General features: G+C 39.6%; 1 protein-coding gene across 2 annotated transcripts in view; it reads right to left on the bottom strand.

Moving 5' to 3' along the window:
• The window catches only part of RPP30 (ribonuclease P/MRP subunit p30), a 32,892-nt gene extending 7,787 nt beyond the window's left edge, over positions 1–25,105 (bottom strand). For both annotated transcript variants that reach the window (XM_012801442.2, XM_003783693.3), the window contains exons 1-10: positions 25,006–25,105; positions 22,078–22,133; positions 21,775–21,831; positions 21,001–21,075; positions 18,042–18,113; positions 13,882–13,971; positions 2,048–2,164; positions 1,453–1,482; positions 1,039–1,076; positions 581–660 (exon numbers count right to left, since the gene is read on the bottom strand). In XM_012801442.2, the coding sequence (XP_012656896.1) occupies positions 581–660; positions 1,039–1,076; positions 1,453–1,482; positions 2,048–2,164; positions 13,882–13,971; positions 18,042–18,113; positions 21,001–21,075; positions 21,775–21,831; positions 22,078–22,133; positions 25,006–25,087 (697 nt within the window). In that variant the 5' untranslated portion in view covers positions 25,088–25,105. The remainder of the gene's footprint in view (positions 1–580; positions 661–1,038; positions 1,077–1,452; positions 1,483–2,047; positions 2,165–13,881; positions 13,972–18,041; positions 18,114–21,000; positions 21,076–21,774; positions 21,832–22,077; positions 22,134–25,005) is intronic.
• Between the last annotated feature and the right edge of the window lie 2,016 nt (positions 25,106–27,121).

Here is a 27,121-nt window from a genome sequence, read left to right as displayed (position 1 = left end):
GCGGGCCTGGGCTGGGGATTCGAACCCGCCACCTTGGGTGTACGTGGCTGGTGCCTTAGCCGCTTGAGCCACAGGCGCCGAGCCAACATAATGGCTCTTAAAAGAGAACATTTCAATAGGGAAGGCATGCCCTTCTGGAGAGGAAGGAGTCAGGGAGACTAGAAGTGGCTATCAAAATATGCTCCAGGAAGCGGACGACCTGGTACATGTACGGAAGACTGAGGCGGGAGAATCACTTAAGCCCAAGAGTTCAAGGCTACATTCCAGCATGGGTGACACAGTGAGACCCTGTCTTAAATAAATAAATACATACATAAGAGAAGATTTGGGCAGGAACATACACGTATAGGTTGAAAGAACTCCTTCAATACTCATTTCCGTAATGCAAACTATATTCATTGCACAAACTACAGAAAGGAAAGTCTGAATTGAAGGCAAGAAAGGTTAGAATAGACTGAGAAAAGATCACTTCAAAGGAACTCTGCAGGGCAGGATAATAAAAATAGGTGGCTCAACTATTTGATGAAAAATGACTGGCTTCTAATGCAACCATCCAGTTTTATTGGAAGAATTTGCTCACCTCCATGGAGAAGTGCTGCTCGGCAGTTGGTGGACACTGCAGCCTTGGCATCACTTTCGGATAGTCCAAACAGCAACCCTCTGGTGGGGCCGTTAAAGATCTCAACTCAGAGTCAGCCGAGGACACGAGAGTAACACAAACATCTGAAGATGCCAGCTAGCCTGGTCTTGGTGGGAGACCAGTTAATTCACAGCAGTTCTTAGCCCAGCTGGAACATACATCTGAGAAGACACTCATTTAACTCTAAAGTTTTACCATAAAAAACCATCTCATGCTTAATCTAAAAAACAGAGGGACAAAGCTATCTACAATCTGATGTAATTTGTGTCTTAAACTATTAATTGATAAAATTATAGTAAAAGGTTGAGAAAAATATCATGTTAAACAATACTGCTTCTTTCAAGTTCCAAATCTGCTAAAAGAAAATTTCGCCAACTTCTTAACTCAGAAAAGGATACAAGTTTGCAACATCATACGGCCCTCTGATTTCTAAAGGCTAAAATAAAATAAATAGATAGGAGAGAAAGTATTCATAACATTTCCATGACTTCATTTGTAGTAGATTAGTAACATACTTACATACCCTCAAAAAAGAAAGTTAACTACACAAGTCCTTATAATTTTGATGGGCTTCATAAATCTTTAAAAATGTAAAGTAACTCTGAAAAGCATTTTGTAACAGTATAAAGAAAAAACTATTTACATAAAGGGAATGTGAGCTGAAGAGAATGAAGATGTTATTCCGCAGCAATTACAATAAGCAAATGAATAGTTAAAATAGAAAACATGCAATAAACCTTCATTACAAAGTTTGAATCTGCAAAGTTTCCTAACTTTAAAGGTGAAAACAAAGTACTTCGAGTTAGACTTACCCTTTCTGCAGCACTAGAAATAATTACATTCTACAAAATAGAAAGTGATCAATATTAATCTTAGATAAATGTAAAAAAAAAAAGCAATTGAAGAATCTCATAATACACATAACCAGTAATCACATTTTTAAATTTAAAGCTCAAATACCAACTTGTTTCAAAGATAAGGTAAATAATTAAAGTGGAAAAAAGGGAAAGCTTCCATGCCAAACAAAGGCAGCCTATAAAAGGAAATAGAATAACTTTCTAAATAAATCTTAGTAAAGATGAATTAAGTTTTAAAAACTAGATAAAAACGTCCTATCACCTTAATTCAACTCACTGATGACAAACATTTGTTATCTAGACTACTCTTTTCACAGTATGTAAATTGCAAATTCCTTAACAAAAGATAAAGGCTTTTTCTCTCATACAATTTTTCCCTTGATATTTTTCTTTCCCTTAAAACTTGCAAAGCTCATTGAAATGGGAAAATTTGCTTCTGTGCCTTGAGAACTTTCTACTTGAAGAAAGTAAATTAGTTTGAATATTCTAGTGTATAAATAATATAATATGCTGCTAGACATGAAAACATCTTAAAATTATAGAACCATACCTTCCCTTTGCAGATCTGCATCAAATTGAGGGCATTGGAAATTGTGTACCTCCTCATTGTAGAGTCTTTGATAGCAGGGCTATAGGCAAGTTCAAAGCCCAGGCCTCGGTCAATTGCCTTCACAGGAAATAAAGAAAATAAATTGTCAAAGATAAACACACACTGTCCTATTTAATTCTCACAAAAGTTGCCCTTTACTTTCCTCCCTCATCCTCTACCACCTACCTCCTGCATGTCAAGGTATAATTTAAACAAAGATTGATTCACATCCAGACAGCACTATCCACAGGAAGAAAACAGATCTATGGCTCAATTTGATTAACAGAGTTTATCTTTGCTGTGGGGCAGCTGACTTCATATAAACAAGAATTATAAAAAGGCTAAGGAAAGCAAAGTCCCATTGTAGTGGCAGAAGGGCTATTACTACATGAACTATGAAAAGAAAAACAAAGATGTACTCCCCACACTTTGGATAAACTGTAAGCAAACACAGTAAACCAAGTAATTTAACTCAAGAATGAAGAAAGATATAATACACCATATCAATAGAAGCAAAAACAAAGACATTATCCACTCAATAGATGTAGAAAAAGCATTTGACAAAATTCGGCATCCTTTTCTAACAAGAATACTTAAGAAAACAGGCATAGGGACACATTTCTTAAACTGATTGATGCCATCTATGACAAACCCGCGGCTAACATCATACAGAATAGACTAAAACTGAAAGCTTTTCCATTTAGAACTAGAACCAGACAAGGATGTCCACTATGGCCACAACTGTTCAGCATAGTTCTGGAAGTTCTAGCCAATGCAATCAGGCAAGAGAAGGATATAAATGGCATCCAAATGGGGGCAGAGGAGGTCAAACTCTTGCTCTTTGATGATGATATGATCTTATACTTAGAAAACCCTAGAGACTGAACCATGAAACTCCTGGAAGTGATTGAAACATACAGTAATGTCTCAAAGTATACAAATCAATGTCCACAAATCAGTAGCCTTTGTATATGCCAATAACAGCCAAGTTGAGAAGCAAGTCAAGGACACAATTCCCTTCACAGTAGCTTCAAAGAAAATGAAATAACTAGGAATATACCTAACAAAAGAGGTTAAAGATCTTTTCAAAGAGAATTATGAAACCCTAAGAAAAGAAATTGCAGAAGACATCAACAAATGGAAGAACATACAATGATCTTGTTGAGAAGAATCAATATGGTCAAAATGTCTATTCTACCCAAAGCAATCTATAGATTCAATGCAATCTCCATTTAAATACCAACGTCATATTTTGAAGAACTGGAAAAAATAGTACTTTGTTTTGTATGGAACCAGAAAAAATTCCACACAGCTAAGGCTATTCTTAGTAATAAAAACAAAGTTGGAAGCATCACCCTACCAGACTTCAGGCTACATTACAAGTTCACAGTAATCAAAACAGCATGGTATTGGCACAAAAACAGAGACTTAGACATATGGAACAAAATAGAAAACCATGAGACGAAATCAGTCTCTACTTGCCATCTGATCTTTGATAAACCAAACAAAAGCATATAGTGGGGAAAAGAACCCCTATGCAACAAATGGTGCTGGAGAACTGGATAACCACATGCAAAAGACTGAAACTCGACCCACACTTTTCACCACCTACAAAAATTGACTCAAGATGAATAAAAGACTTAAATCTAAGTCATGAAATGATAAAAGTCTTAGAAGTGTGGGGGAAACTCTTGACAATGTTGGACTAGGGAAAGATTTTATGACAAAGATTTCAGCGGCTGCTGCAACAACAAAAATTAACAAATGAAACTTAATTAAGCTGAAAAGCTTCCGCACAGCTAAAGACACAAGTAAAGCAAAAAGACAACCTTCAGAATGGGAAAAAATATTTGCAGGGTATCAATCTGACAAAGGTTTGATAACTAGAATGTACAGAGAACTCAAATTCATCAACAAAAAGAGTAAACAATCTCATCTACCACTAGGCAAGATATATGAACAGAACCTTTTCTGATGAAGACAGACGAATGGCCAACAAACATTTGAAAATATGCTCAGCATCACCTAACCCCAGTGAGAATGGCCCACATCATAAAGTCTCAAAGCTCCAGATGCTGGTGTGGATGCGGAGAGAAGGGAACACTTTTACCCTGCTGGCCGGACTGCAAACTAATACAGCTTTTTTGGAAGGAAGTATGGAGAACCCTCAAAGAACTCAAATTAGACCTCTCATTTGATTCTGCAATCCCATTACTAGGCATCTACCCAGAAGGAAAAAATCAATTTTATCATAAGGACATTTGCACTAGACTGTTTATTGCAGCTCAATTTACAATGGCCAAATGTAGAAACAACCTAAATACCCACCAACCCAGAAATGGATTAAGAAGCTGTGGTATATGTATACCATAGAATACTATTCAGTCATTAAAAAAGATGGAGATGTTACATCTTTTGCATTAACCTGGATAGAGTTGGAACACATTCTTCTTAGTAAAGTATCACAAGGGAGAAGCAAGAATCCGATATACTCAATTCTAATATGAAGGCAGTAGGTGATCTAATACATACCCTCACCAAAAAAAAAAACCTCAAATCCTTCAGGTGGGGGACAAAGGAATGAGGGAGTGGGGAGTGGGGAGGCAAGAGGGGGTTGGGAGGATTATGGTATATGGCACACCTCTTGGGGGCGGGACACAATTATAAGAGGGAGTTTAATCTAATAAATGCAATCAGTCTAACCTAATTCTTTGTATCCTTAATGAATCCCAAACAATAAAAAAATAAAAAAATTGGCTCAGCACCTGTAGCTCAGTAGTTAGGGTGCTGGCCACATGCATCAGGGCTGGTGGGTTTGAACCTGGCGAGGGCCTGCTAAACAAAAATTACTACAATAACAACAACAACAACAAAAAACTGCCAGGTGCCTTTAGTCCTAGCTACTTGGGAGGCTGAGGCAAAAAAATTGCTTAAGCCCAAGAGTTTGAGGTTGCGGTGAGCTGTGCTGCCACAACACTCTACCAAGGGTGACATAGTCAGACTCTGTCTCCAATAAATAAATAAATAAAATAAAATGAAAAAAAGAAATAATGAAGAAAGAGACTAAGAGCTGAAAAAGTGTAAAGAATGGGGGTAATAGGACTTCTTGGGTATGTCATTATTACATATATGTTGAACAAGAGAATAACAGCAACCGTGGTCAACTGAGTGTTGACCATGTGCCGTACTGTGCTAAGAGTCTTATGTATATATTTAACCCTTACAATACCATTAGGCAGTGCAGCAAACTGTTAACTGCCCAGTAAACTCTCCTCACCTTTTTCCTTAGTAAGATAGTCTCTGATTTTTAGCTGGACTTAAGTTTATCCTATACAAAATTGGAAGAAGCCTGGGGCCTTGATGATTGTGTTCTGCTCACCAAACAAACTTAGTCTTTCTCATGAGAATAAGAAATTTCATTCTTATTTAACATACTCTTACTACATAGGGATCCATAGATAAGAAATTCTGAAAGATGTGGAAATGGAATCGAAATCGACCACTATGTTATTCAGCTTCCCTGATGAGTGCCTCAATAACTTCATCCATTTGTAACAGACATGTTTTAAGCTCACTGTGTGCAAAGGCTAAGATGGTTCCTCCTTTCTAGAGTTTACAGGTTAGTGAAAGACCATCAAATAATCATAAAACTTCAACTGTTGACAAGCGGTATCAAGTAGTTGGGGAGTGAAGGAAAGCGAAACAAGTAGTTAAATAGTAGGCATGGTGGCAGGTAGAGAAGGTCAAACTAAGGGCAGTCCTGAGGTTGGACATGAGACCAAAGAGGATGAGACGGGCCAGCTGTGTAGGTCCTTCAGCTCTGGTAACAGCAAAGGGAAATATCTGAAGGATTTTAGCATAGAGGTGATAAGCTGTTGCACAAGTGCAAAGGTGACTCTGGTTGCAGTAATCTTCTGAATGAATTAAGAAAAGATGGTACGCACAGAACAGGCTGGATGGTGCAAGTCTCTACCTGGCAAATGAGTCTGTTACCCAGAGAATAAGCTGGGACTGGTCCACCTGTGACTGCTGGGGTTTATTCCCGAGTATGTATAGGAAATGGAGAAATTTGTCTTCTTCCAGAACTGGCAGTCCACCTAGGTGTTCCTAAAAGGCCCCTTCTCCCTTCCCCTTCTGAACACAGGTTTCCTTTCTGCCATCCTCCAAACTTTAACTTTTCCTTTGGTATTAACAGTTGCAAACCAATGGGTGGTTGGTGGGGTGGAGATCCAGGGACAAGTGAAAACAAACCATTCCTGACCCCATTGATATGTGACTCGCTGGCTCCTGAGATTTTAGTTTATATTTTCCTATAATCCAGTTCTAGTTTAGTTAGAATTTAAATGCTATTTTCCATTTTGCAACCTTCCTCCTCTCCCATTTTTTGACAATCTTTTCCTAACCTCTAATTCTTTATCTTGTGTTGATTATTTCTGGAAATGACATTGTTATGATACTGTTTCTGCCACAGTTAAATGTATACCTATTTTCTATGCCTAGTTTATATATTTCTTGCGAGCTGGTATCACACCTCTCTAATATAAAACTGCCTTTTACACAAAAAATGTGTAATATATTTATATTTTGAGTGAATAAATAGTAATCTAGGGAAAAGAGGGTCATGTGATAATGCAGTTTACTATAAATTATTTGTCATAAAAGAAAACACGCTGGACTTGGCTAAGTGAAATTGATAAGTGAAAAATCCCCTTTAGCCACAGTACATGTGTCAACTATCTCCTTAGCTATTTATTTTTACCAAAACTCCTAATTAGCTGAAGAGGCTGACTTACAAGTTGTAAAATCACAACACAAGGCAGTAGGATGAAGGGGGGGAATAAAAGATGCAGATGATATACAGGGTTTTGACAACCAGATCCCCAAACATTTCTAACTGACTAAATCTAAATTTCTAGAACCTTGTAGGGACCAGATCAAAATCAAAAGTCCTTCTTGGTGGTGGGGGGAGAGGGGTGGGTTGGAGAAGGAAAGAAAAGGACCTAATTATCAGCTTAATTATTTTTTAAGAAAAAATTTCTGATTCCGATCTTAGTACATTAATCAAGCTCACTTTAAAGCTAAGAGAATTCCTGAAAAAGGAAAATTATGTGCTATTGAAAGTTGTGAATATTTCTTTCATGACACCTTATTTTAAAATTTTTAGGTAGATAAAATATAGACTAATTACCTGGGATTCGGCTTCTAAGACTATTTTAATGCAAATCTCTTATGTTCATCAAATGACTGTTCATTATAGCCTCTTCATAACGGTGCCTGCCTGATTGGCTTTTATTCATTCGCAGATTCTGGCACGGGGGATGGCTCACATTTCTTTATTAATGAGACATAAGTCATAAAGATGTTACCAAGGGCAGGTGTATGAGACTTGAATCCAGAGACATTGGCAATAAAGTTCCAAGTGCTAAGCAAAGCTTCAGAGAAAGAAGAGAATAGGGAACTGATTACTGGGACAATATACTCATTCCCTATTAATTCTTCACTGGATTCAATAAATGGATGACATCCTTTAGATGTATCATTCTTTGAGATAGGTAATTGTTTACATGATTTACAAATCAAAGAAACATAAGAAAACAATAAGAAGTGTACTTGCCTCTCTGATCTCATCTGCCTCAACCCCTCTGCCAACAATCACTTTTATTAATTTCTTATGTATTCTTCCAGAGTTTCATACAAATATAAGCAAATATGGATATATATCTTTTCTCTTTCTTACCCAAGAGATAGTCTGCTACTATTCTTGTCCTGACTTGAATGGTATTCCATGCCAGCTCCTAACTTCCCTGTTGTTTTGTAGCTATGTAGAGTTATGCTGTACAGGTTTAGCATACATTTCACCAAACCTCTACTGGGAAGACTTTGAGTTGTGTCAATGTATCTGTAGAATAAACAGCAAAGTGGGATTGCTCGATATTAAGGGCTAAACTGTGACTCTAACCGTAAAATATACGTTGAAGTCCTAACCCTCAGAACCCCAAAAGGCAACTGTATTTGGGAATAGGGTCACTGTAGATGCAATTCAGATAGTTAAGATGAGGTCACACTGGAACCTGTAGGCCCCTGATCCAACATGACTGAGACCCTTACAAGAAGACAGCCACGTGAAGATAGAGACACGTGGGGAGAAGGCAGCACGAAGACAAAGCCAGGATCACTGAAGATTGTCATGAAATCACCACAAGCTAGACCAGTGGTTCTCAACCTTCCTAATGCTGTGACCCTTTAGTTCCTCATGTTGTGGCGACCCCCAACCATAAAATTATTGTCATCGCTACTTCATAACTGTAATTTTGCTACTGTTATGAATCGTAATGTAAATATCTGATATGCAGGATGTACTTTCATTGTTACAAAGGGGTTGCGATCAAGCTTCACGTTGAGAACCACTGCACTAAACAAAGATAAGGATTCCTCTGTAGATTTTAGAGGAATTGGACCACACTGAAATCTTAATTTCAGATGTTTAACCTCCACAACTATGAGGCAGTACATTTCGGTTGTTTTAAACCAGTAAATGTATTTATATTTAATAGTTGTTGCCAAATTACTCATCCCCTATAGGGATTGTTCCAATTTACCAGCAAAGTACGAGAATACCTGCTTTCCCACAGCCTTATACAGAGCGTATTGCTAGTTACATAGGTGATTTTAATGTGAATTTCTATTGTGGTAAATTCAAGCATCTTTTTGTATATTTAAAGACTGTTTATATTTCCCTTCTCGTGAAATGTCTTCTTCATATTAATTCATTTTTTGTTTAGGAGCTCTTCATATATGACAGGGCTTAGCCTTTCTGTCATGAGTGAAAATACTTCCACCTTTTAACTTTGTTTCTGGTGGTGCTTTACGTTTATTTGGGGGCCACACAGAAATTTTTGATACCGGCAAGTTTCCTGGGACCCATGTAAGTGCTGGATCGACAAAGTACTCGACATACTTAGTTTCCTGAGCAATGAAAAATAAAGCTTACGGCACACTCACACCCAAGTCAAACATACACAGCCCAATTCCTGGAACCACCTCAGCGCTTCAGACTTTATTTACTAGACATCTTTCAGTGGGCACTAAGAGGGCTGCAAAGATAGAAAAGGATTAGGGATAAGAAAGTGCTGAGGGGACAACAGCAGGACAAGTATAAAACACACATGATGCCTGGAAATAACTCAATAAGCTTGAAATCATTACTGAGTGGAAATAATGTTGAAATGGAAACAACACTAAAACAAAAATCAAAGGGAAGGTAAAGATACATCTGCATTAAGGAAATCCTTCTTGGGTGGTGCCTGGGGCTCAAAGGAGTAGGGCGCGGGCCCCATATGCTGGAAGTGGCAGGTTCAAACCCAGCCCTGGCAAAAAAAAAAAAAGAAGAAGAAAAGAAAATCCTTCTTAAGTCGGGTGTGGTGGCTCACACCTGGAATCCTAGTACTCTGGGAGGCTGAAGCAGGAGGACCGCTTGAGCTCAGGAATTCAAGACCAGCCTGAGCAAGAGCAAGAACCCATCTCTAGCAAAAAGAGAAAACAGGCAGATATGTCACCCACCTGTAGTTCCAGCTACTCAGGAGGCTGAGGTAGGAGGACTACTTTCCTATTCTTCCTCAAGCTCAGGAGTTTGAGGTTGCTGTAGCTAGGCTGATGCCAGGGCTCACAGGCTTAGGCAACAGAAAGAGATTCTTTCTCCAAAACAAAACAAAACAAAACAAAATACACACATACATACATACATACACACACCCCTTGAACTCATAAAGCTTCACGTTTTAAAATATAAAATTATTCTGTGCTTAACAAAGAGTTCTATAAAGTAACTTTAAATAGCATTTCCCAGCAGGAAATGGCAGATTTGGGATCGAAGCTTGATGCAAATCCCCAGCCAAGCCTTTGTGAGCCACAAAGTACCTGAGACTCAATTCTATAATACTGCCTACATGTGGAGATAATGCCGCCCCAGTGCCCCACTTCCTTCACTGCACGCGCTTCCTGCCCAATGCTGACATCCAGCTGATGACTAATGACCGCAGAATTTGGCTGGGCTCCCCAAATAAGCTTTTACTCCACCTCAAAGCTGGTGGGCCACAGCAGGTGGGAAAGTGCTCAAACTAGAAAATGCTAAATAATTAGAAGTCATCTGATTACCTAAGAAGAGTGGATAGGTTTTTAGAAAGGCATCTGTCACAAGATAGAATTGTGATTACTAGACAAGTTACTTAGACTCCAGAAGAGGTTTGCAGATTTTAGAGGGAACTGCATAATGGAAATTACGGTTTCTTAAGCATGTGGTAAAGATGACAACAGGGAGGAGAGCTGTAAGTTACATAAACGGGGTGTTTTGGTATGCTCAGAGCCCGCTTTCACAATCCCAACCTGCTGAGCTCCAACTTCTCACATGGCTTTTGGCCTACAGGTAAAAAGACTACCCACTTATCTTAATACTCCTGCATTAACACAATAAAAGAAAAGGACCCAAACTCTAACCAAATTAAAATGTATGCTATTTACTCATGTGCTCAGTAAAATGATTATAATACAGTGAACCTATGGAATTCTCAAGGCCACAGACGAGGTTATCCTCAAAGCCTGGGGAGTGTGCAAGGGCCAAAATTTAAGACTAAACATAGTTCCACGTCCAGATTAGACATGTTACAAATAATACATACATACCTGTACAGCACCTATTGTTTACCAAAGAACAAGCTGGATACCTGGACATTTCCAGCTAACTCTCGTTAATAAAAGGTAGGTGAAGAAATTAATAGGGACTGTTCTGCTTCCTGACCAATTCATACTGCAACCTACTTCTATACGAGATGAAGACTAAAAATAATCTTGTGCAGCCTTTCTTCCACTCCATCATCTAGTTTTTATTAAACAACATATGTAAAGTGTTCACACCAGATTTTTTTTTTAAAAAAAAACAGACACTCGTTAAACTGCATAGCCCTCTCAGTTGTCATTTTTTTTTTGACTTTTCAGAATTCTTAAATTGGAAAATGTGGGCATTAAGCCAAAAATATCCATGAGACAACAGCAGCTTTCTCGAACTTCCAGATGGAACTGGGGGGTGGGTTGTCCTGGCGCCATGTGTCTCTTTATGCCGCCCCAGTGCCCCACTTCCTTCACTGCACGTGCTTCCTGCCCAAAGCTGACATCTAGCTGATGACTAATGACCGCAGAATTTGGCTGGGCTCCCCAAACTGTACCCTGACATGCTAAGGTCAACATTTACTCATCCAATTATCACATTTTGAGGGAGGACTCATTATAGCCAAGATATGGGGTAATTAAAAAAGGAAAACGACACAGTTGCTGGTCTCTAGAAGCTCATAATTTGGTTTGAACAGTAAGAGATGTTCACAAGAAACCAATTAAAGCCCTCTCCAAAACAGCCAGTGGGAATCTTAGCATTGCTGTGGGACATGAGGAGTTATGTGTGAGCACTGCTGTCCATTCCACGGACTTGGCCTGAGTATCACATGCCACTATCTCCTCCCAAGCAAGGACACAGTATCAAATGTGGGCTTATTGCCCTTGCCCAAAGGCCTTCCTAGTTCATCAAGGAGAAGAAACAGGTGAAAAGTTGTAAGCTTAATAGCCATTTGCAGAGTGGCTTTACTGCCTAACCACTTAGATATGACTGGGATTGGCAATCTGACGCTGATAAAAGGCTTGGAAAACTTTTGAGAGACAGAGATTGCTATCTCTGTGAGGCCAAGAAGATTGTCATAAATTTGGGTACTGCGTTAGTTTTTTTATCATAGGTACCTGGGCTATACCAGAGATCTTATTTGACAGGCAATCAACCAGAATTTTTTAATCCTGTGACTAAAGAGCTGACTGACTTCCTGCTAGTCTTCATTTCCCCACATTTGATAAATAAACTGATGAACAACATAAACTTCCAACTCTAAAATGTGATTCAGTGGGTTTTTTTTTTCTTTTTGGAGTATTTGTTTCTAAGTACTGCCAACATGTGAAACCAATAACTGGAGTTTAGCCAATATTGTTATATGTTCAGAAATACTCTCAGTATTTACCAAACAAGGGCTGTTTCATATATTTCCCTTTAAATATATGACTATGTATTTTTGGTATTTCTCAAGTACAGTTTTAGTAGCATATTTTTAGGGATAGAACATAAGCCAAATTAAGTTTTTTCACACTGGATTAAATTTTTACACACCAACCAGATCCATTTTCTCTTGATTATTCCCCCTTACTTCTCAGTATCAAGCCAATTCTTTAGCAGCAAAGGGAAACAAAAATTGACAGAGTTATGATTCTATAGAGACAAAAGAATATGGGAATTATCCACTTTGAAAAAATTAAAATTTAGTTTTCCAATTCTGACTGGATTGAGTATGTAATTTGGACTTGGTTTGCTAAACCCTTTTTCTCTTTGAATAGTTAAGTTTTTGAAAACAGGAGACTGAGCAGAGTTTCAGAAGCCACTATTCTAAAACAGTATGTTCATGCTATTTTTTTTTGAGACAGTATGCTGTGGTGTCATCATAGCTCATAGTAACCTCACACTCTTGGGATTGAGCAATCCTCCTGTCTCAGCCTCTTGAGTAGCTGGGATTATCAGTGCTCGCCACCATGCCTGGCTAGTTTTTCTATCTTCAGTAGAGATGTAGCCTTCCTCTTACTCAGGTTGGTCTCAAACTCCTGAGCTCAAGCAGTCCTCCCGCCTCAGCCTCCCGGAGTGCTGGGATTATACATGTGTCCCCATGCCATGCCCAGCCTTTAACTCTTCCTAGGATCTAGCTGAGCAAAGAAAAGAGCTGGGCTGGGCTGACCTCACAGCCACCATAACAGTTTCTGGTATGAAATAATATCATGTTTATGATGGAAATGGAAGGGAGGACGGGACTGAGACTTAGATGAAGGCATGGGAGATGTAAGATGAAGGGTAAAGGAAAACGAGAGAAAACTATGTAGAAGGGTGATCATTCTATAGCAGAGGGAGAAACAAAAAAGTTCCCTGAATGCATGGCCACCGTGTTAGTTAATACAGGAGAACCCTGGCTTTTGTGTGAACCAGCATGCTTCAACAAAGTTTTTTTTTTTTTTTTTTTTTTGTAGAGACAGTCTCACTTGATCACCCTTGGTAGAGTGCCATGGCATCACACAGCTCACAGCAACCTCCAACTCCCAGGCTTAGGCAATTCTCTTGCCTCTGCCTCCTGAGTAGCTGGGACTACCGGCGCCCGCCAAAATACTCGGCTATTTTTTTTTTTTTGGTTGCAGTTTGGCTGGGGCTGGGTTTGAACCCGCCACCCTTGGTATATGGGGCTGGCGCCCTACCCACTGAGCCACAGGCACCGCCCTTCAACAAAGATTTTAAGTTTGCACAGATGATGCCTAGGTGATTCCTTGCCCCATGCCTTCCTACTCACTTTAGCTTACTGGTACCTCAGGGAGCTTCTGTGTTTTTTGGTTTTTTTCCTGTACCTTCTTTGACTGCAACGTTCCTTTAAAGCTCAATGTTCCAACTATAAGCGCCCATCATATTAGCTGCCCTCTTCAGAAATATCCTTCATAAATTTTAGTTTCTAAGGCCTTTTAAAAACATCTCAATAGTTAGTGTATTTTTTTAATTTTAAGTTTTCTTTTTCCCTTTATAAAATTCTCTTTTCTTTTTCTTCTACCCACCACTCAGAGTCATAAAAATCCTCTTTTCTTAAACTGCCTATTTCCTGGCCTTTGCTTTTCCCTCTAAGGACAGTAGTTTCTTATGCTCCCTTTCTAATTTGCTAATTTATGTTTGCAATACTTACCACATTAATCGGGGGTCTTTTGAAGTAAAATGGTAGCTTTTCTGTTACAGTTATGCAGACTAAATCCACATCTAAATGTGTGCAAGCAACCTGTCAAGAAGAAACAATAAGTGAGGCCAAAAGGAAAATGAGTACAAGAAAGATGGGAGATAGGGTGAAACTTGGTATAAAGAGACGTAAATCGGTATAGTTGGTTCTATCAGTGTTTTGATAGTTCTATGTTGACCTGCCTCTGACAAGGTCAACTATTGAGCCACTTCCTTCGGGTTTAACTATAATCCCGTTGACGCAGAGTGAGATGCAGACAGACCTTCACAGAAGACTGAGCCAGGGACCTTCTAACTCATATGGTTTTCTACATATCAACAGGTCATTGAGTGAGGCTCAGTTTCTGGAATGTTATCTCAGATTGTCACAGAAAGAAGAAACTGTTCTAAAATCCAAGGAAAACATAAGCCAAAGGAATGTATGCATGGTCCACTTATTTCGCAAACTATTTACCGACCACCTCTGTGCCATGCATTCATTGTCCCAGGGCTGTGGCTCCTATCAGTCTACTGGTGGCTAAAGAAACATGAACAGCACTACTGATGGCATTTTGTTCAAATACTAATAGTTAAAGCAGAGCTGTTACAAATCAAATAATAATGAATGCTTTTTTTAACTTCTAATTTCCTACCTTCCAATTTCCCTTTGTCCTATCACTTGTTGATTAATACCCCGCATTAACTTCTATAAATGTGAAACTGCTTATAAAACAGAGAAGAAAATCAGGATAAAGGGAAAACCAGGGCAGAAAAACAGATCCAGGAAAAAGGTTATTTGGGTAGAGGGCGAGTCAGAAGACACTACCAAGAGATGGGTATCTGGCTCTGATTTTGTCATTATTTGATTTATTGTGATGGGAGAAGTGCCATTAAAAATAAGCCAATGCTAGCATGTACAGGCTTGATGAAAAAATTCAAACTGCCAGGATGGCCGTGCTGGTGAACCAACATAAGTAGCATGTTCCAGGGGAGAGGGCAGAGTAAGGAAGAGAGGTGAAGATACGGTAATAATACCCTGTAGGACTGGCACTGGCCATTGGCAATGACAACAATATCACATCTCGCCTTTTTTCTTCAGAATCCCCACTTCAGACACTCCTACCCGCAGGGTATTTAGGAAGCAAGTAGTGATCAGAGGCTGCCTGGCTTTATGACAGTCATAATAACTCAGTAAGCCTGGGAAGCCATGTTTGCCAGAAATAGTTGGCTTATAAGGAATCTGCTCCATCCCAACTACTACAGCTGTCCAAAATGAGCCACTGAAAATTTGGTAAGAATGGATGAAAAAAAGCTCTGAATAATAGCTAAAACAAGTTCAGCTTCTGTTCACCATTCTTTAACTAGCAGACTAGCAAAGATCAAAGAGTTCAGGAATACACTGCTGACAGGAGAATGAATAAACAGGTACTCATAGGGTCCTTATGTCAGTACTGGGTTTTGAAAACTTTAGCAATACCTATACTTTCTGGAGACTCTAGAAATATATTCTATAGCTATCTGCTCTACAAAGGCTGAAGGGCATTATAGCAGGAACCATCACTAAAACACTTAATCATAAAAGACTAGGCACAATTAAACAGCCCTTGATTTAACTTATGGTTAAAACTGATGGTTTTCTCTGACAACTGGGAAGTTGCCTATGAATTCACATTAGTTGTCCTTCATCATTGGGGGGGGGGAGGCAGAGACTTCTATGACAATTAAAGGAAAGTGTACTCCTATAAAAATGCACACGTATATACACATCTTTGCCTTATGGCACAAAGGGAACAGAGGAGGGTAGGAGTTAATATTCCCCCGAACCCTTTTCAAGGATGTCACATTAATATTATGTAACTTGGTATTTTATGATGAATTATTCAAGGGAGACTGAGGCTTACCAAGGAAAGAGAGCAACCATTAATAGTGGTTCTCAACCTTGGCGTGTACAAAACTCCCCTGAAGAATAGCTCAGGTAATTCTAAACTTAGTGGAGCCAGAGCACACCCTGAGAAACATTGGGATTCTCCCTCCTTCAAGACAATCCACAATAGTGCTCTGCAGAGGGAAGGCACAAATTCTAAGAGCAGGAAGAAGATAAAACATGTTTCCATTTAGTTTTTAACTTACCCTTAAAATTTTTGTTTTGTGTGTATATTATTTTGTAAAGTACACTGGTATAATGGGGCATGCAAATGATTTATCAGAAATATACATCCATTGGGAAGCAGGCTCAACATTTTTTTAAACTGTTCTGTACAACCAAAGCAGCTTGGAGACCACTGCGCTAAATAACCTGAATTCTCCTCACCCTGTTCAGCTGCTTTAAATCCTAAATGGGAAGCTTTTATGCAACTCTCCCCCTCTGCCATATTCAACAGCTGCATCTGACCCCCTATCTTGAGGAGCCCTGGCCAATAGATTCTTCCTCACAATCTTTGATCTCTGTCTTAGCCCTTGGGATAGCTACGGGGAGGTTTCTTATCTATGATATATACATCTTCCAGATACTCTAAGTGGAAAAGGGTATGCTATTTCCCATGGAAATGATGCTATTTAAGATGATTAGCTTTTACACTATTGCTACTAGGATGTATATGGGTGGGTGTGTATGCTTTCATGATTCATCTTATAGACTTTAGTTTTAGAATATTATACCTAGATACCTGTTAGAATTCTAAATAATCAATTTACAAACAAAACAAAATCACTTATGGAATGTAACCTATTAAGACACAAACTGCTTGCATTTGACCTGATTCCAAATGCTGATACTCTTATAAAAACTCTATGATTAAAAGAGTTTGTCTTTAAATGACTTCTATAGGAAACAGGAAGAACTCTAACTTTAATTGTATCTTAAAGAATGGGTAATATTTGGACAGAGAACAGGAAGATGTTCCAATTCTTTGTTTCCATGTAACTTTTTGAGTACATCTATACAGTCAATTCCAAATAAACACTTTGTGAATTATCTTCCTTCTTCCTATTCTTCCTATTCTTCCTTCTTCCAAAAGACTTCTGACTGTCCTACCCACTATCATTAAGAATGTGTTCAGCAAATTCTAATTTGAATAGTCTGAGAAAAACAGTAATGTAATATACAAATAAAACTACTATATAAAATTATATTCTAAAACCCCAAAGTCTTACTTTTATGACATACTTTCTAGGAAAATTTATAAGAAACCATTCTGCCCTAGTCTCAGTTTTCTCTTCTATAAAACAGGGATAATAGTAATTATCTGTCCTAATCATACAAGATTGGTGTGAGTTAAGGGAAATAAACTAGTAAAAGTCAGGGAAGGGTATATAAATGCACGCCATCACTCAAAATGCTTTTCCGTGTTTTGTTTCTCTAATCATCAATAAAGGGCTATGGAGACCTTTGTAGAAATCTAAATTTACGACACGTCAGCGTCCTTAGTCAACAGCTCCACCTAATGGATAAACTTAGGAAAAATCTTTCTATAATTTTGAACAGATTTTGCTTTAAAAAGGCCTGATGTAAAATTAAAACATCAAAGACCAGTATTTCTTTTTCTGCAACATCCTTTGGCAGATTTACTTTTTGGCAGATGGAGGCTTTTTTTGAACCCAGACAAAGACAACTTTTGGAACTTTCTGAAAGAAGTTATACTTCATTTTACACAGTGAAATGCATTAGCTCATTCTTTTTTCTTTACTGTAATCATTTATTAAATAAAATGCCCGGGGTGTTCAGTCTCCAGTTGACAAAATAAGCATACATGTTAACTTCCTTTCCCTCCTACAAGGGCATTGAAATAGAAATTTACAGAAATACAAAAAGAACTTGACTATACAGATGCACTCAAAAATGGGCTCCACCAAATTGAGACCATCAAATGTCCAGTGGGACAAAAGAATGCCAAAATTCTAGAACTCTAAGAGTAAATGAAAAAAGCATTAATGTTGGGGCGCCGCCTATGGCTCAAAAGGGTAGGGTGCCGGTCCTATATGCTGGAGGTGGTGGGTTCAAACCCAGCCCTGGCCAAAACAAACAAACAAACAAACAAAATCATTAATGTTTCCAAAACCTTTTCTTCAAAGGTGTAACACTGGACTTCTCACATAAAATCACAAATACTATTTTCCTTTACTTATGTTACTCACATGAAAAAGTTTTTCTGTCTTTGGGAACACTGCAACAATGTCATAGAGTCGAACCCTTGAAGAAGTTGCTCTCTAGGAATAGAAAAAGAAAGTTATTCAGCAACAAAAAACATACATATGAAATTCTGCTTACTGATGTAGCTACACTTAAATTTCAATCATGTCATACTTCCAATGTGCTACTGACATTTCGGCTTTGCTTTGTTGGCAGAAAAGTCCTTCTAAACACAAAAGCCTATGAAAATTTAGATACAAACAACCATTACCCCAATTCTCCTCCTCCAGTCCTTCCTACATTTGTTGTCTTAACTACATACCACACACTGTGTTTGAGATACAAAAATCAAGTTAGATATGCCTTGATCTTACAGACTAGTGAAGGAGTGTGCCAGGCATTTACTCAGCACTTGCTGTGTGCTGGGCACTGGGGATGCAAAATCATTAAGACATATGTCTGGCTTCTATAGAATGTACCTTTTTTTTCCACACAACAAATACACATGACAAAGTGTGATGTGGTTGATGCAAATATACATGATTAAGTGTGATACAGTAAAGTTCACAACAAGAATACAAATTAAAATGCTAGATATGCAAGAAAATACCTGAGAGTCCCAGGACAGGAGAGAAATATATTGGTTAAAGATAAATAGTTATTTTAAAAAGAAAATCTCAAACCTATATTGTATGAGTTTGTATGAGTTTGAAAGTCCTAGAAAAACATATATTCAAACGTACAATCTCTGAATGACAGGATGTAGTTATTCTTTGCTTGTTGGAACCTTCTACATTTTTAAAGTATTGTATTTTATTTTATTTGAGACAAGAGTCTCTTTTGCCCTTGGTAGAGTGCTATGGCATCACAGATCACAGACACCTCGAACTCTCTGGGCTCAAGCAATCCTCTTGTCTTGGCCTCCTGAGTAGTTGGTTGGGATGATAGGCACTTGCCATGATACCCAGATAGTTTTTCTATTTTTAGTAGAGATGGGGTCTTGCCTGATCTTGCACTCCTGAGCTCAAGGGATCCACTCACCTCAGTCTCCCAGGTGGTAAGGATTACAGGTGTGAGCTACCACACCTAGCCCTACAATCTCTTCTTTTATAAAAAGAAAAGGTATAATAAAAGTTAGAGCAGAGTGTAAGAGAAGCAGTAAGTGCCACACTAAAACATGTCAGGGAGCCTGCCAGGCAGACCTGTGCTGAGACAGGGCAGGTTCCACAGCTTAGAAAAAGCCGGGACTCAGGATTCCCTTCTTTTCCACCTGCCTTCTTCCATGTAGGAAGGAGACAGAAAGGGACCACCAGTACGTTCATGATAACATAAAGGAAAATTTTTACAACTTACCAAAAGATAGCTCCATTTATGTCTACCTACGCCTACAGAACCAGAATGCTGCCTTGCAGTTGTACAAAATTGCCTTTCACAATTTCTTTCACAGTGCTAACTATTAGAAATGGGGGCAGCCTTTCCTTGATTACTCCAGTACTATGATACCAGTGTCCACCTTAGCTAAAGATAAAGCCATTCACCTTCTTGGGGATCTCACCTTCTCTCTCCCTGACTGAATCTTTCCTGAGAGCAGGTATACTCAAACCTGTCTCCTTTATCAAACAAAATCTCCTTATGTAGCAGATTCTCATCTACCAACCACCCTCTGCTTTCTATTCTTCTATGGAGCCAAATTTCTTATATAGTCAATAGCACACAGTTTGCATTTTCTCACAAGCCTACCATATCCATGGTAGCCAATAACTTCTCTGTTGACAAATCCAAAAGATTTTTTTTTAGCCCTTCCCCTACTTGACTGCTCAAGTTTATTAATGCTGTTGACCTTTCCTTCCTCCTTTTCTGTTTTTACTTTCCTGGTTGTCCTCCTATTTCTAGGGTGGTCCTTCCTCAGTCTCCAATCCTAGCTCATCCTCTGTTTCACCAGTAAACAGTACAGTTCCTCAGGACTCTGTCTTAGAACACCTCTTCCCATGCCACACTTCGACCAATCTCATTCATTCCCATGATTTCAATTACTCTCTACAAAGTGGCATCTTTAATTGGGATCACTGTTCTGAGGGCCACACCTTTTTTTCCCAACTGCCCATTTGATAGGCTCCATTGGCATGCTCCCAATAACTCTTCATGTCCCAAACATGACACCCCTCAAACTGCTTCTCTTTGTTATGTCCCACCTTAGGAAACGGTACTATCTACCTCCCTATAGAGGGAGTCACCATCCTACATCCAGTCAATGAACAAATCCCACCAACTTCCCTCCAGGATGTCTCTCAAATACCCTCCTTAATTCCAACCTCATAATCTTATTCCCTTTGTCAAAACCTTGAAGGGCTTTTCCCTGCTCCTGGAACCCTCGCCCAGGCCTACCTCCCTAATTTCATCCCAGGTAGCCAGCTCACGAGGCTTAGCTCTAGCCGTCTTCTTTTACTTCCTAGAATATACTGCTTCCCTTGGCTTCAGGATCTTTGAGTAATTCAACAGTCTCCTTGCGATTTACATCACATTTACTGATTCTTATGTCCTCCAGTAGGTTACATACTCCCAGAGCATCCTTTATCACCTCCCTGCTTTTAAATGGAGACAGGTTAATTTGTAATTTCTTTAATGCTTGTCTTGACAATTTAACTATACACTTTATAAGTTTAAGGATCTTGTCTACATTATTCACAGCAATATCCCCAGTACCCACCTTATGCTCATGTGAGTTCAATGAATAACTGTTGCCAAGGGATTCTTTAAATGTGGTATCACTATACATGTGCTATGAGTAAGTAGACTAGACATGTTATACTGTGTGATTTTGAGGCCACTGAACACAGGCAGGTGTCATAGCTTAGGGGGAAGAGGGGAAATGTAAGAACGGGGCAGGATAAAATTCAACCCTGTTCGACATTAATCAGTACAACTTACGAGGTCAGAAGTAGAAAGGAGAAATAATTAACTTACCAAAACATTGCAGTGTGATGGATCCGAAACAATAATCGTCAATCTAGTTAAAATTTTAATTGGTCTTGATTTTCCCTATATACAAAAACATGCTATCAGAAAAGTATGGAATACAACAGATTGAAAATACACTTTACCAGTGGAAAGTACTCATCAAAAGGTACAAACTGTGAGATAGTAAAGATCAATAAAACCCAGTCCTTGTTCTCTAGGAATTTACAATATAGCCAGAGAAAAGATAATATGCATATTACATTATATAATGAGATCATTTAAAAGTTGTAGGACTTGAGGAAAGATCATCATCAAAGAAGTACTGAATCGATAGTATAATAACAGAATGTTTCATGGAAGAGCTGAGTCATGATGAAAAGGTAAGACTGATAGGCAGAGCAAGGCGAAGCTCACATAACAGAACAGCACACACCATTGGGTATGTTTTCTGTGGATAAACAGAATTATGATGCTTTTTTTTTTTTTGAGACAGAGCCTCAAGCTGTCATCCTGAGTAGAATTTCATGGCGTCACAGCTCACAGCAACCTCCAACTCCTGGGCTTAAGTGATTCTCTTGCCTCAGCCTCCCAAGTAGCTGGATGCTACAGGCACCTGCCACAACGCCTGGCTATTTTTTGGTTGTAGTTGTCATTGTTGTTTGGCAGGCCAGGCCTGGACTCAAACCTACCACCTTTGGTGTACATGGCTGGTGCCCAAACGACTGAGCTACAGGCACCAAGCTGGATTACGATTCTTAAAAAGCAAAACAAAACACCTACCTGTACAACTGGCAATGTTGTGAAAAGTTCAGAAACTGCTACTGGTTTTTCAATTTCCTACAACAAATGATAAATAGTCAGCATAGACTGTATATGTTAATGCTACGAAGCACAATGGGAAACTTACGATGAGTTCTCAGAAAAAAGAAAAACCCATCCACACACACACCCGCTGGCGGTGCCAAAAAAACCCAAAGGACTGCATTTCAGAAAGATGCTAATCTGCAGCTTCCACATTACAAATATAAACACAGATTATAAATTCTTATTATTTCTTAATTAGCTTCAGAAATCTTACTTTACCTGTTTCTTCTCCTTAAAGTCAACGACATGATTGATAGCAACAACAGAATAGCCAACTGAAAAGAAAAATTGAACATTCTTGTTAAAATGTAACAACCTCTCCACATAGGCCCATCCTGATTTCCGATGTCCAAGTGAGTAAGCAGTTTGCAGAGTGGTTATGGGTGCAAGCTCTGCTGTCAGACTGTCTGCTTTCAAATCTAAGCATTACCACTTACAAGTTAACTTAATGTTACGTTTCAGGTTATCTGTTAAATGGTGATAATAACAGCACTTACTTCATATACCTGCCATGAGAATTAAATGAAATAATACACACGAAGGGGTCAGGGCTTTGTTTAACTGTTGTGATTTATTATTAGCATGATACGACAGACCCTGTAATATCTTTTTGTGTCTCTCCTTTCCAATCATTCTCTTGCATATCCCTTTATTCATGTCCATCCCATCAAGTTTATACCTTTTCACGGTTACCTTTAAGCTTGCTCATTTCTTTTGTTTTTTTTACCCTTCTACTTCCTTCAGAGGCCTCTTTCCTAAGGAGAAAGGGAGTAATGACTCCCTCATACCACTACCCACCATCAATAGATTAGGAAGTCTTTGAGGCCAAGGGCTGGCTTTATCATCCTCATCACAGTTAACACTGTTCTGGATATTCAGGTTACAAAACTACAGTCATGACTCCTAGCTTTAAGCTTTTAAGACATCAAAAGGGATGACAGGACATTAATATGAAAAGATATTGCATATTAATCCCAAAATACTGGTGTTCTTTCTCTCTCTCTCTCATCAGTTTGTCCAACTTTCTTCTTTCCTTCCTTCTTTAAATATTTATTAAACATCTATTATTTGAAAGGTCCTATACTAGGTGCTGAACATACAGGGTAAATATAATATTGCAATTCTCACCTTCAAGGACCTAACGGTCTACTGGCAAAATAAACCAATTAAACAAGTCATATAGAACCAATTTTTTTTTGGTAAGTAAAGATTCCTGGAAGCATACAAAAAAATGAAACCTGGTGTGCAGGGTCACAAAAGACTCCTTGGGAATAGTGACCTTTAAAAACAAAAACTATGGAAACATGTCCATACTTTGGACTTCGCCTTTTACCCAGTCAAATAGCCAGCCACACCTCCTTCCCATCGTTCTTTACTACACTTCCAAGACTCTAAACTTTCTTGTTATATATACCTACTTGGACATCCTTTTGGCCACTAAACAATGTCTCTCCTGTCCTTCTGAAATGTCAACTAGACTCTTCCTCCACAAAACTTTTTTCTAGACTACCCTTCATCTAGCCTCTTAAGAGTACTTTCAATCAGTCTTTGGTGTATTTTTACCTATATAGCATATTCCTGAAGCTTATAATAAGTTTCTTATATGCAGACATGTCATAAAATAAGAAATGGGGCTCTGTATTCTTTGAAAATTTTCACTCACCAAACAGCAGTTCTTTGCCTTTTGACTTACAAGTTGAGGTAACTTTCTGTCATATGTTATGAAATTCATTTAATCTTTAATGAAATATAAAACAACTGGCTGACAATGTACATACGTTACACCTTTTTCAAGCACATTTTACATTTGGGGTAAGTCTTTAAAGATATCTTTCTTTCTCTCTATCTGACAGAGTCTGTCTGTCTGTCTGTCTGTCTGTCTATCTATCTATCTGATAGAGTCTTGCTCTGTCAGACGGAGAGGATGCTCTGGATGGAGTGTAGTGGCATGAACACAGCTTGCGGCAATGTCCAACCCCTGAGCTCAATTGATCTTCCTGCCTGAAGCTGCAACTAAAGGTGCCAGCCACCACCACTGGTTAAATTTTCAATTTTTGGTAGAAACGGGGTCTTACTCTTGCTCAGGCTGGTCTCCAAATCCTGACCTCAAGCGATCCTCCTACCTTCTCCTCTCTGAGTGCTAGGATTACAGGCATGAACCACCACACCCAGCACGTATTTATTTTTTTAAAGCTGTTGAGTTTCCAAGAGCATTAAATGAGTAGCTGCATGCACAAGTGCCTGCGGAGTGAGCATGTTTAAGCACAGTAAGTAAACAGAGGAATAAGATATGGGCCCTCTCTAAAGCTCATGATGTGTTAAAAAGGTGATGATATCAGGAGAAGCTTTATTAAGGAGGTAATACTAGCGACGAGCAACATCTGGGAAAATTCATTTTACATGAGCTATGGAAGGAAACTAGCGCTAAATAGATCATATTACCATGTTTAACTTTACTACCTATGCATGAACCTCTTCTTTTTAACCTATTTCTACACTTTGCAGTCTCTGATAGACAGAAACCAGGACTAATTCCAATGATTAAAACAAGGTCTCATCTCTAAGAGCTTTCATTCCCCTTCGATACAAATATGATTAATTTGAATCCCAATAACATCCTAACATTATGGCCATGCTGTCCCCCTCCACCCCCGCCCATTATGTCCCCGCCCCCACCTACACTCTTGCTATAAATAACACTGAACCGGCACTCTCAACCCATGTCAACTCCCTCCTCTGAGCCTCCACAGCACTTCCTGCATTTGTTCAGCCACTGTCTTGACAGTCAGGAAGGGCTGATATTAAAAATGCTGGTTTAGAAAACTGCACTTGGAGTCTAGCTCTGGCTTCTGCTATCCATCAGCCGCGGGGACCCATAAAAATCTCTCGCCCTTGTTGGACCTTAGAATCCTCAATTTTCAGGCAAAAAAAGAGCTGGATGGGAAGCAGCACCCCTTGGGTGTTTGAGTTTCCCGCGCCTACGATCAGAACAACACCGTGGCTGCCACCAGCCTGCAGGGACATCCCAGAGACGCCAGGAGACCTGAACGAGGCCTGGCAGGAAAGTTTCTCCCGAGCGTGGCCCGATCCTATGGGAGGCGGCAAGACTGGTTAGGCGCCGCAGCCCGCGCATCCAGGGCGACTCACGGTGAGCAGCGTTCTCCACGAGTTCGCGTAGAGTCTTGAGGTCCGAACTGGCCCGCAAGTCCAAGTCTGCAAACACCGCCATGCTGCAGATCCGTGACCACCCGCGTGTTCGTCTGCGCAGCCTCCGGGCCCGCCCTCCCAGGCATGCTGGGAGTTGTAGTTTATCTGCACAGCCTCCGGGCCCGCCCTCCCAGGCATGCTGGGAGTTGTAGTTTACCTGCGCAGCCTGTCTCTCCCTCCCGCCGACTATTTACTTCAGGGATTCGCAGGTACTTAACTTACTTGCTTTGCCTTCAAAAAGTTGTTATGAAATCAACAGCTTCACTTCATACCTTGTCTTCTGCTGAATGACAATGTTTGATTCCTCCTGGAGGGATTCCAATCCCCCTATTCTTCCCATAAACGTGGAAAGAGATTCTTTGAAACGCGCCCGCAGTGTCTGTTGACCAGAGACTTCTGCTAAGGACCCGAGACGCTATTTAAAGAGTAGAAAAGTACTTGTTTTTCTTTCTTTCCCTAAAGTCCATTCTGTTGTTTAAAATTAACGAAAAGGGAGTGTGTGTATATGACAGGGAGAGGGAGGGAGAGGGGAGAGGGGAGAGGGGAGAGGGAGAACTGCCCGAGACGAGGGTATTTTTGCCCACTCGGAGCTGGCGGTCAAAACGTGCTGCTCTCGGTTCCAGCCAGGGTCTTCAACCACCAGATGGCAGGGCTCTCTCTAGAATGAGCTCTTAGGCTTAACACTGTTGAGCAAAGGCAGGTTTCAGAAGGGAAGTGCAAAATTTAAATGGCTTTACAGTTTTCCGTGTGAGAAATGTACAAGGGAGTGTATATACCACAGATTTGCTGTTTCATTTGTGTAAATGAGCGATTAAAGATTGACAATTTGAGTCAATTGACAATATAAAATTGGGGAACTATAGTTTACATCAGTGCTCTCAAACTATCAGATGAAGGGCCGTGTTCCCCTTCCTTCTCCTCACCCCCTAGTGCTTCGAGGACCAGCACGTGGTCTCAATGTATTACTAATAAGCAGCCTGCCCTCATGTGATTCATCAATTTGACAACACCTGAACTATCCTATCTATACCTGGCTGAGTAGGAAGAGTCCAACGATAGGAGTTGGATATCAGGAAAATGCCAAAAGATAATCAGGACAATGCCAAAGTGCTGTAAACATTTCTGTACTGCACCTAATCTAGCTGATGATAACACTTTAGAGATAGTCACGGTCTGTAGACCACACCAGAAGTAGTACTCCTTTACACATTTTCCTGTGCGTCTCAGAAAGCTTGGGAACTAGTGGTGGAACTACATGTGGATCAGGGTGGTTTGGTCCAGTTCTTGCCTGGAGTATCTGTCCCCTCCTGAGCAAAGCTAGCAGAGAAGAGAGTCATGGGGGAGGGAGGAAGGAGAGAAGGAGAACTGGAGGGCTGAGAAGGGGAGCAAAGGAAAGAGGAAACAGGGAAGGAAAGGAGAGAAGCAGAAGAGGAAAGTGAGAAGTGAGAAAAGGAGAAAGAAAAGATGAGATAGGGGAAATGAACAAGCAAGAGGGGTGAGAAGTTGGCCTGGAGGGTGACCCAAGACAGCAAGGATCAAAAATTTTGAAAAGACCCTGGAAATTTCTGATCAGAAGATACAATAATGTATGATTATTGAACGTATTTTATATCCATTATCTGATTTAATCCTTAGAACAGCCAATGAGAGAGAGAGATTGCTATTTCTGTTATAGCAAGGAAGAGTCCAGGGCTCAGAGAGGATGGCTGGTGAATCATTTCCTATTCTGTGGGGAGCTTACAAAAAGAGGGTTATTTTTCACATCCAGATCAATCTTTAGGCCCTTCTCAGTTTGCCAGAAGACTTTCTTTTTTGGGTTGTGTGTGGCCTTAGGTTTATGCTTGACTAGTCTTTGGCTTTATCCTCCGTTCACATGAGTCTGAGACATGCTCCACCCAATCTGTTTTCTTCCTGCTTAAGACTGAAGAAGGAGCCAGGCAAGAAAGCCATACTATAACGTGACGTGCATAGATTTATTGGGAGGACTTACCAGCTTCTTCTCTTTCCAACTGAGGGGGAAGTTTGGGACATCATTTTTTTTTTTTTTTTTTTTTTT

This window comes from Otolemur garnettii, unplaced genomic scaffold (assembly GCF_000181295.1).
Source record: "Otolemur garnettii isolate 467f Iridium unplaced genomic scaffold, OtoGar3 scaffold00008, whole genome shotgun sequence".
Lineage (NCBI taxonomy): Eukaryota > Metazoa > Chordata > Mammalia > Primates > Galagidae > Otolemur > Otolemur garnettii.
This window is presented reverse-complemented; position numbering and strand designations above follow the sequence as displayed.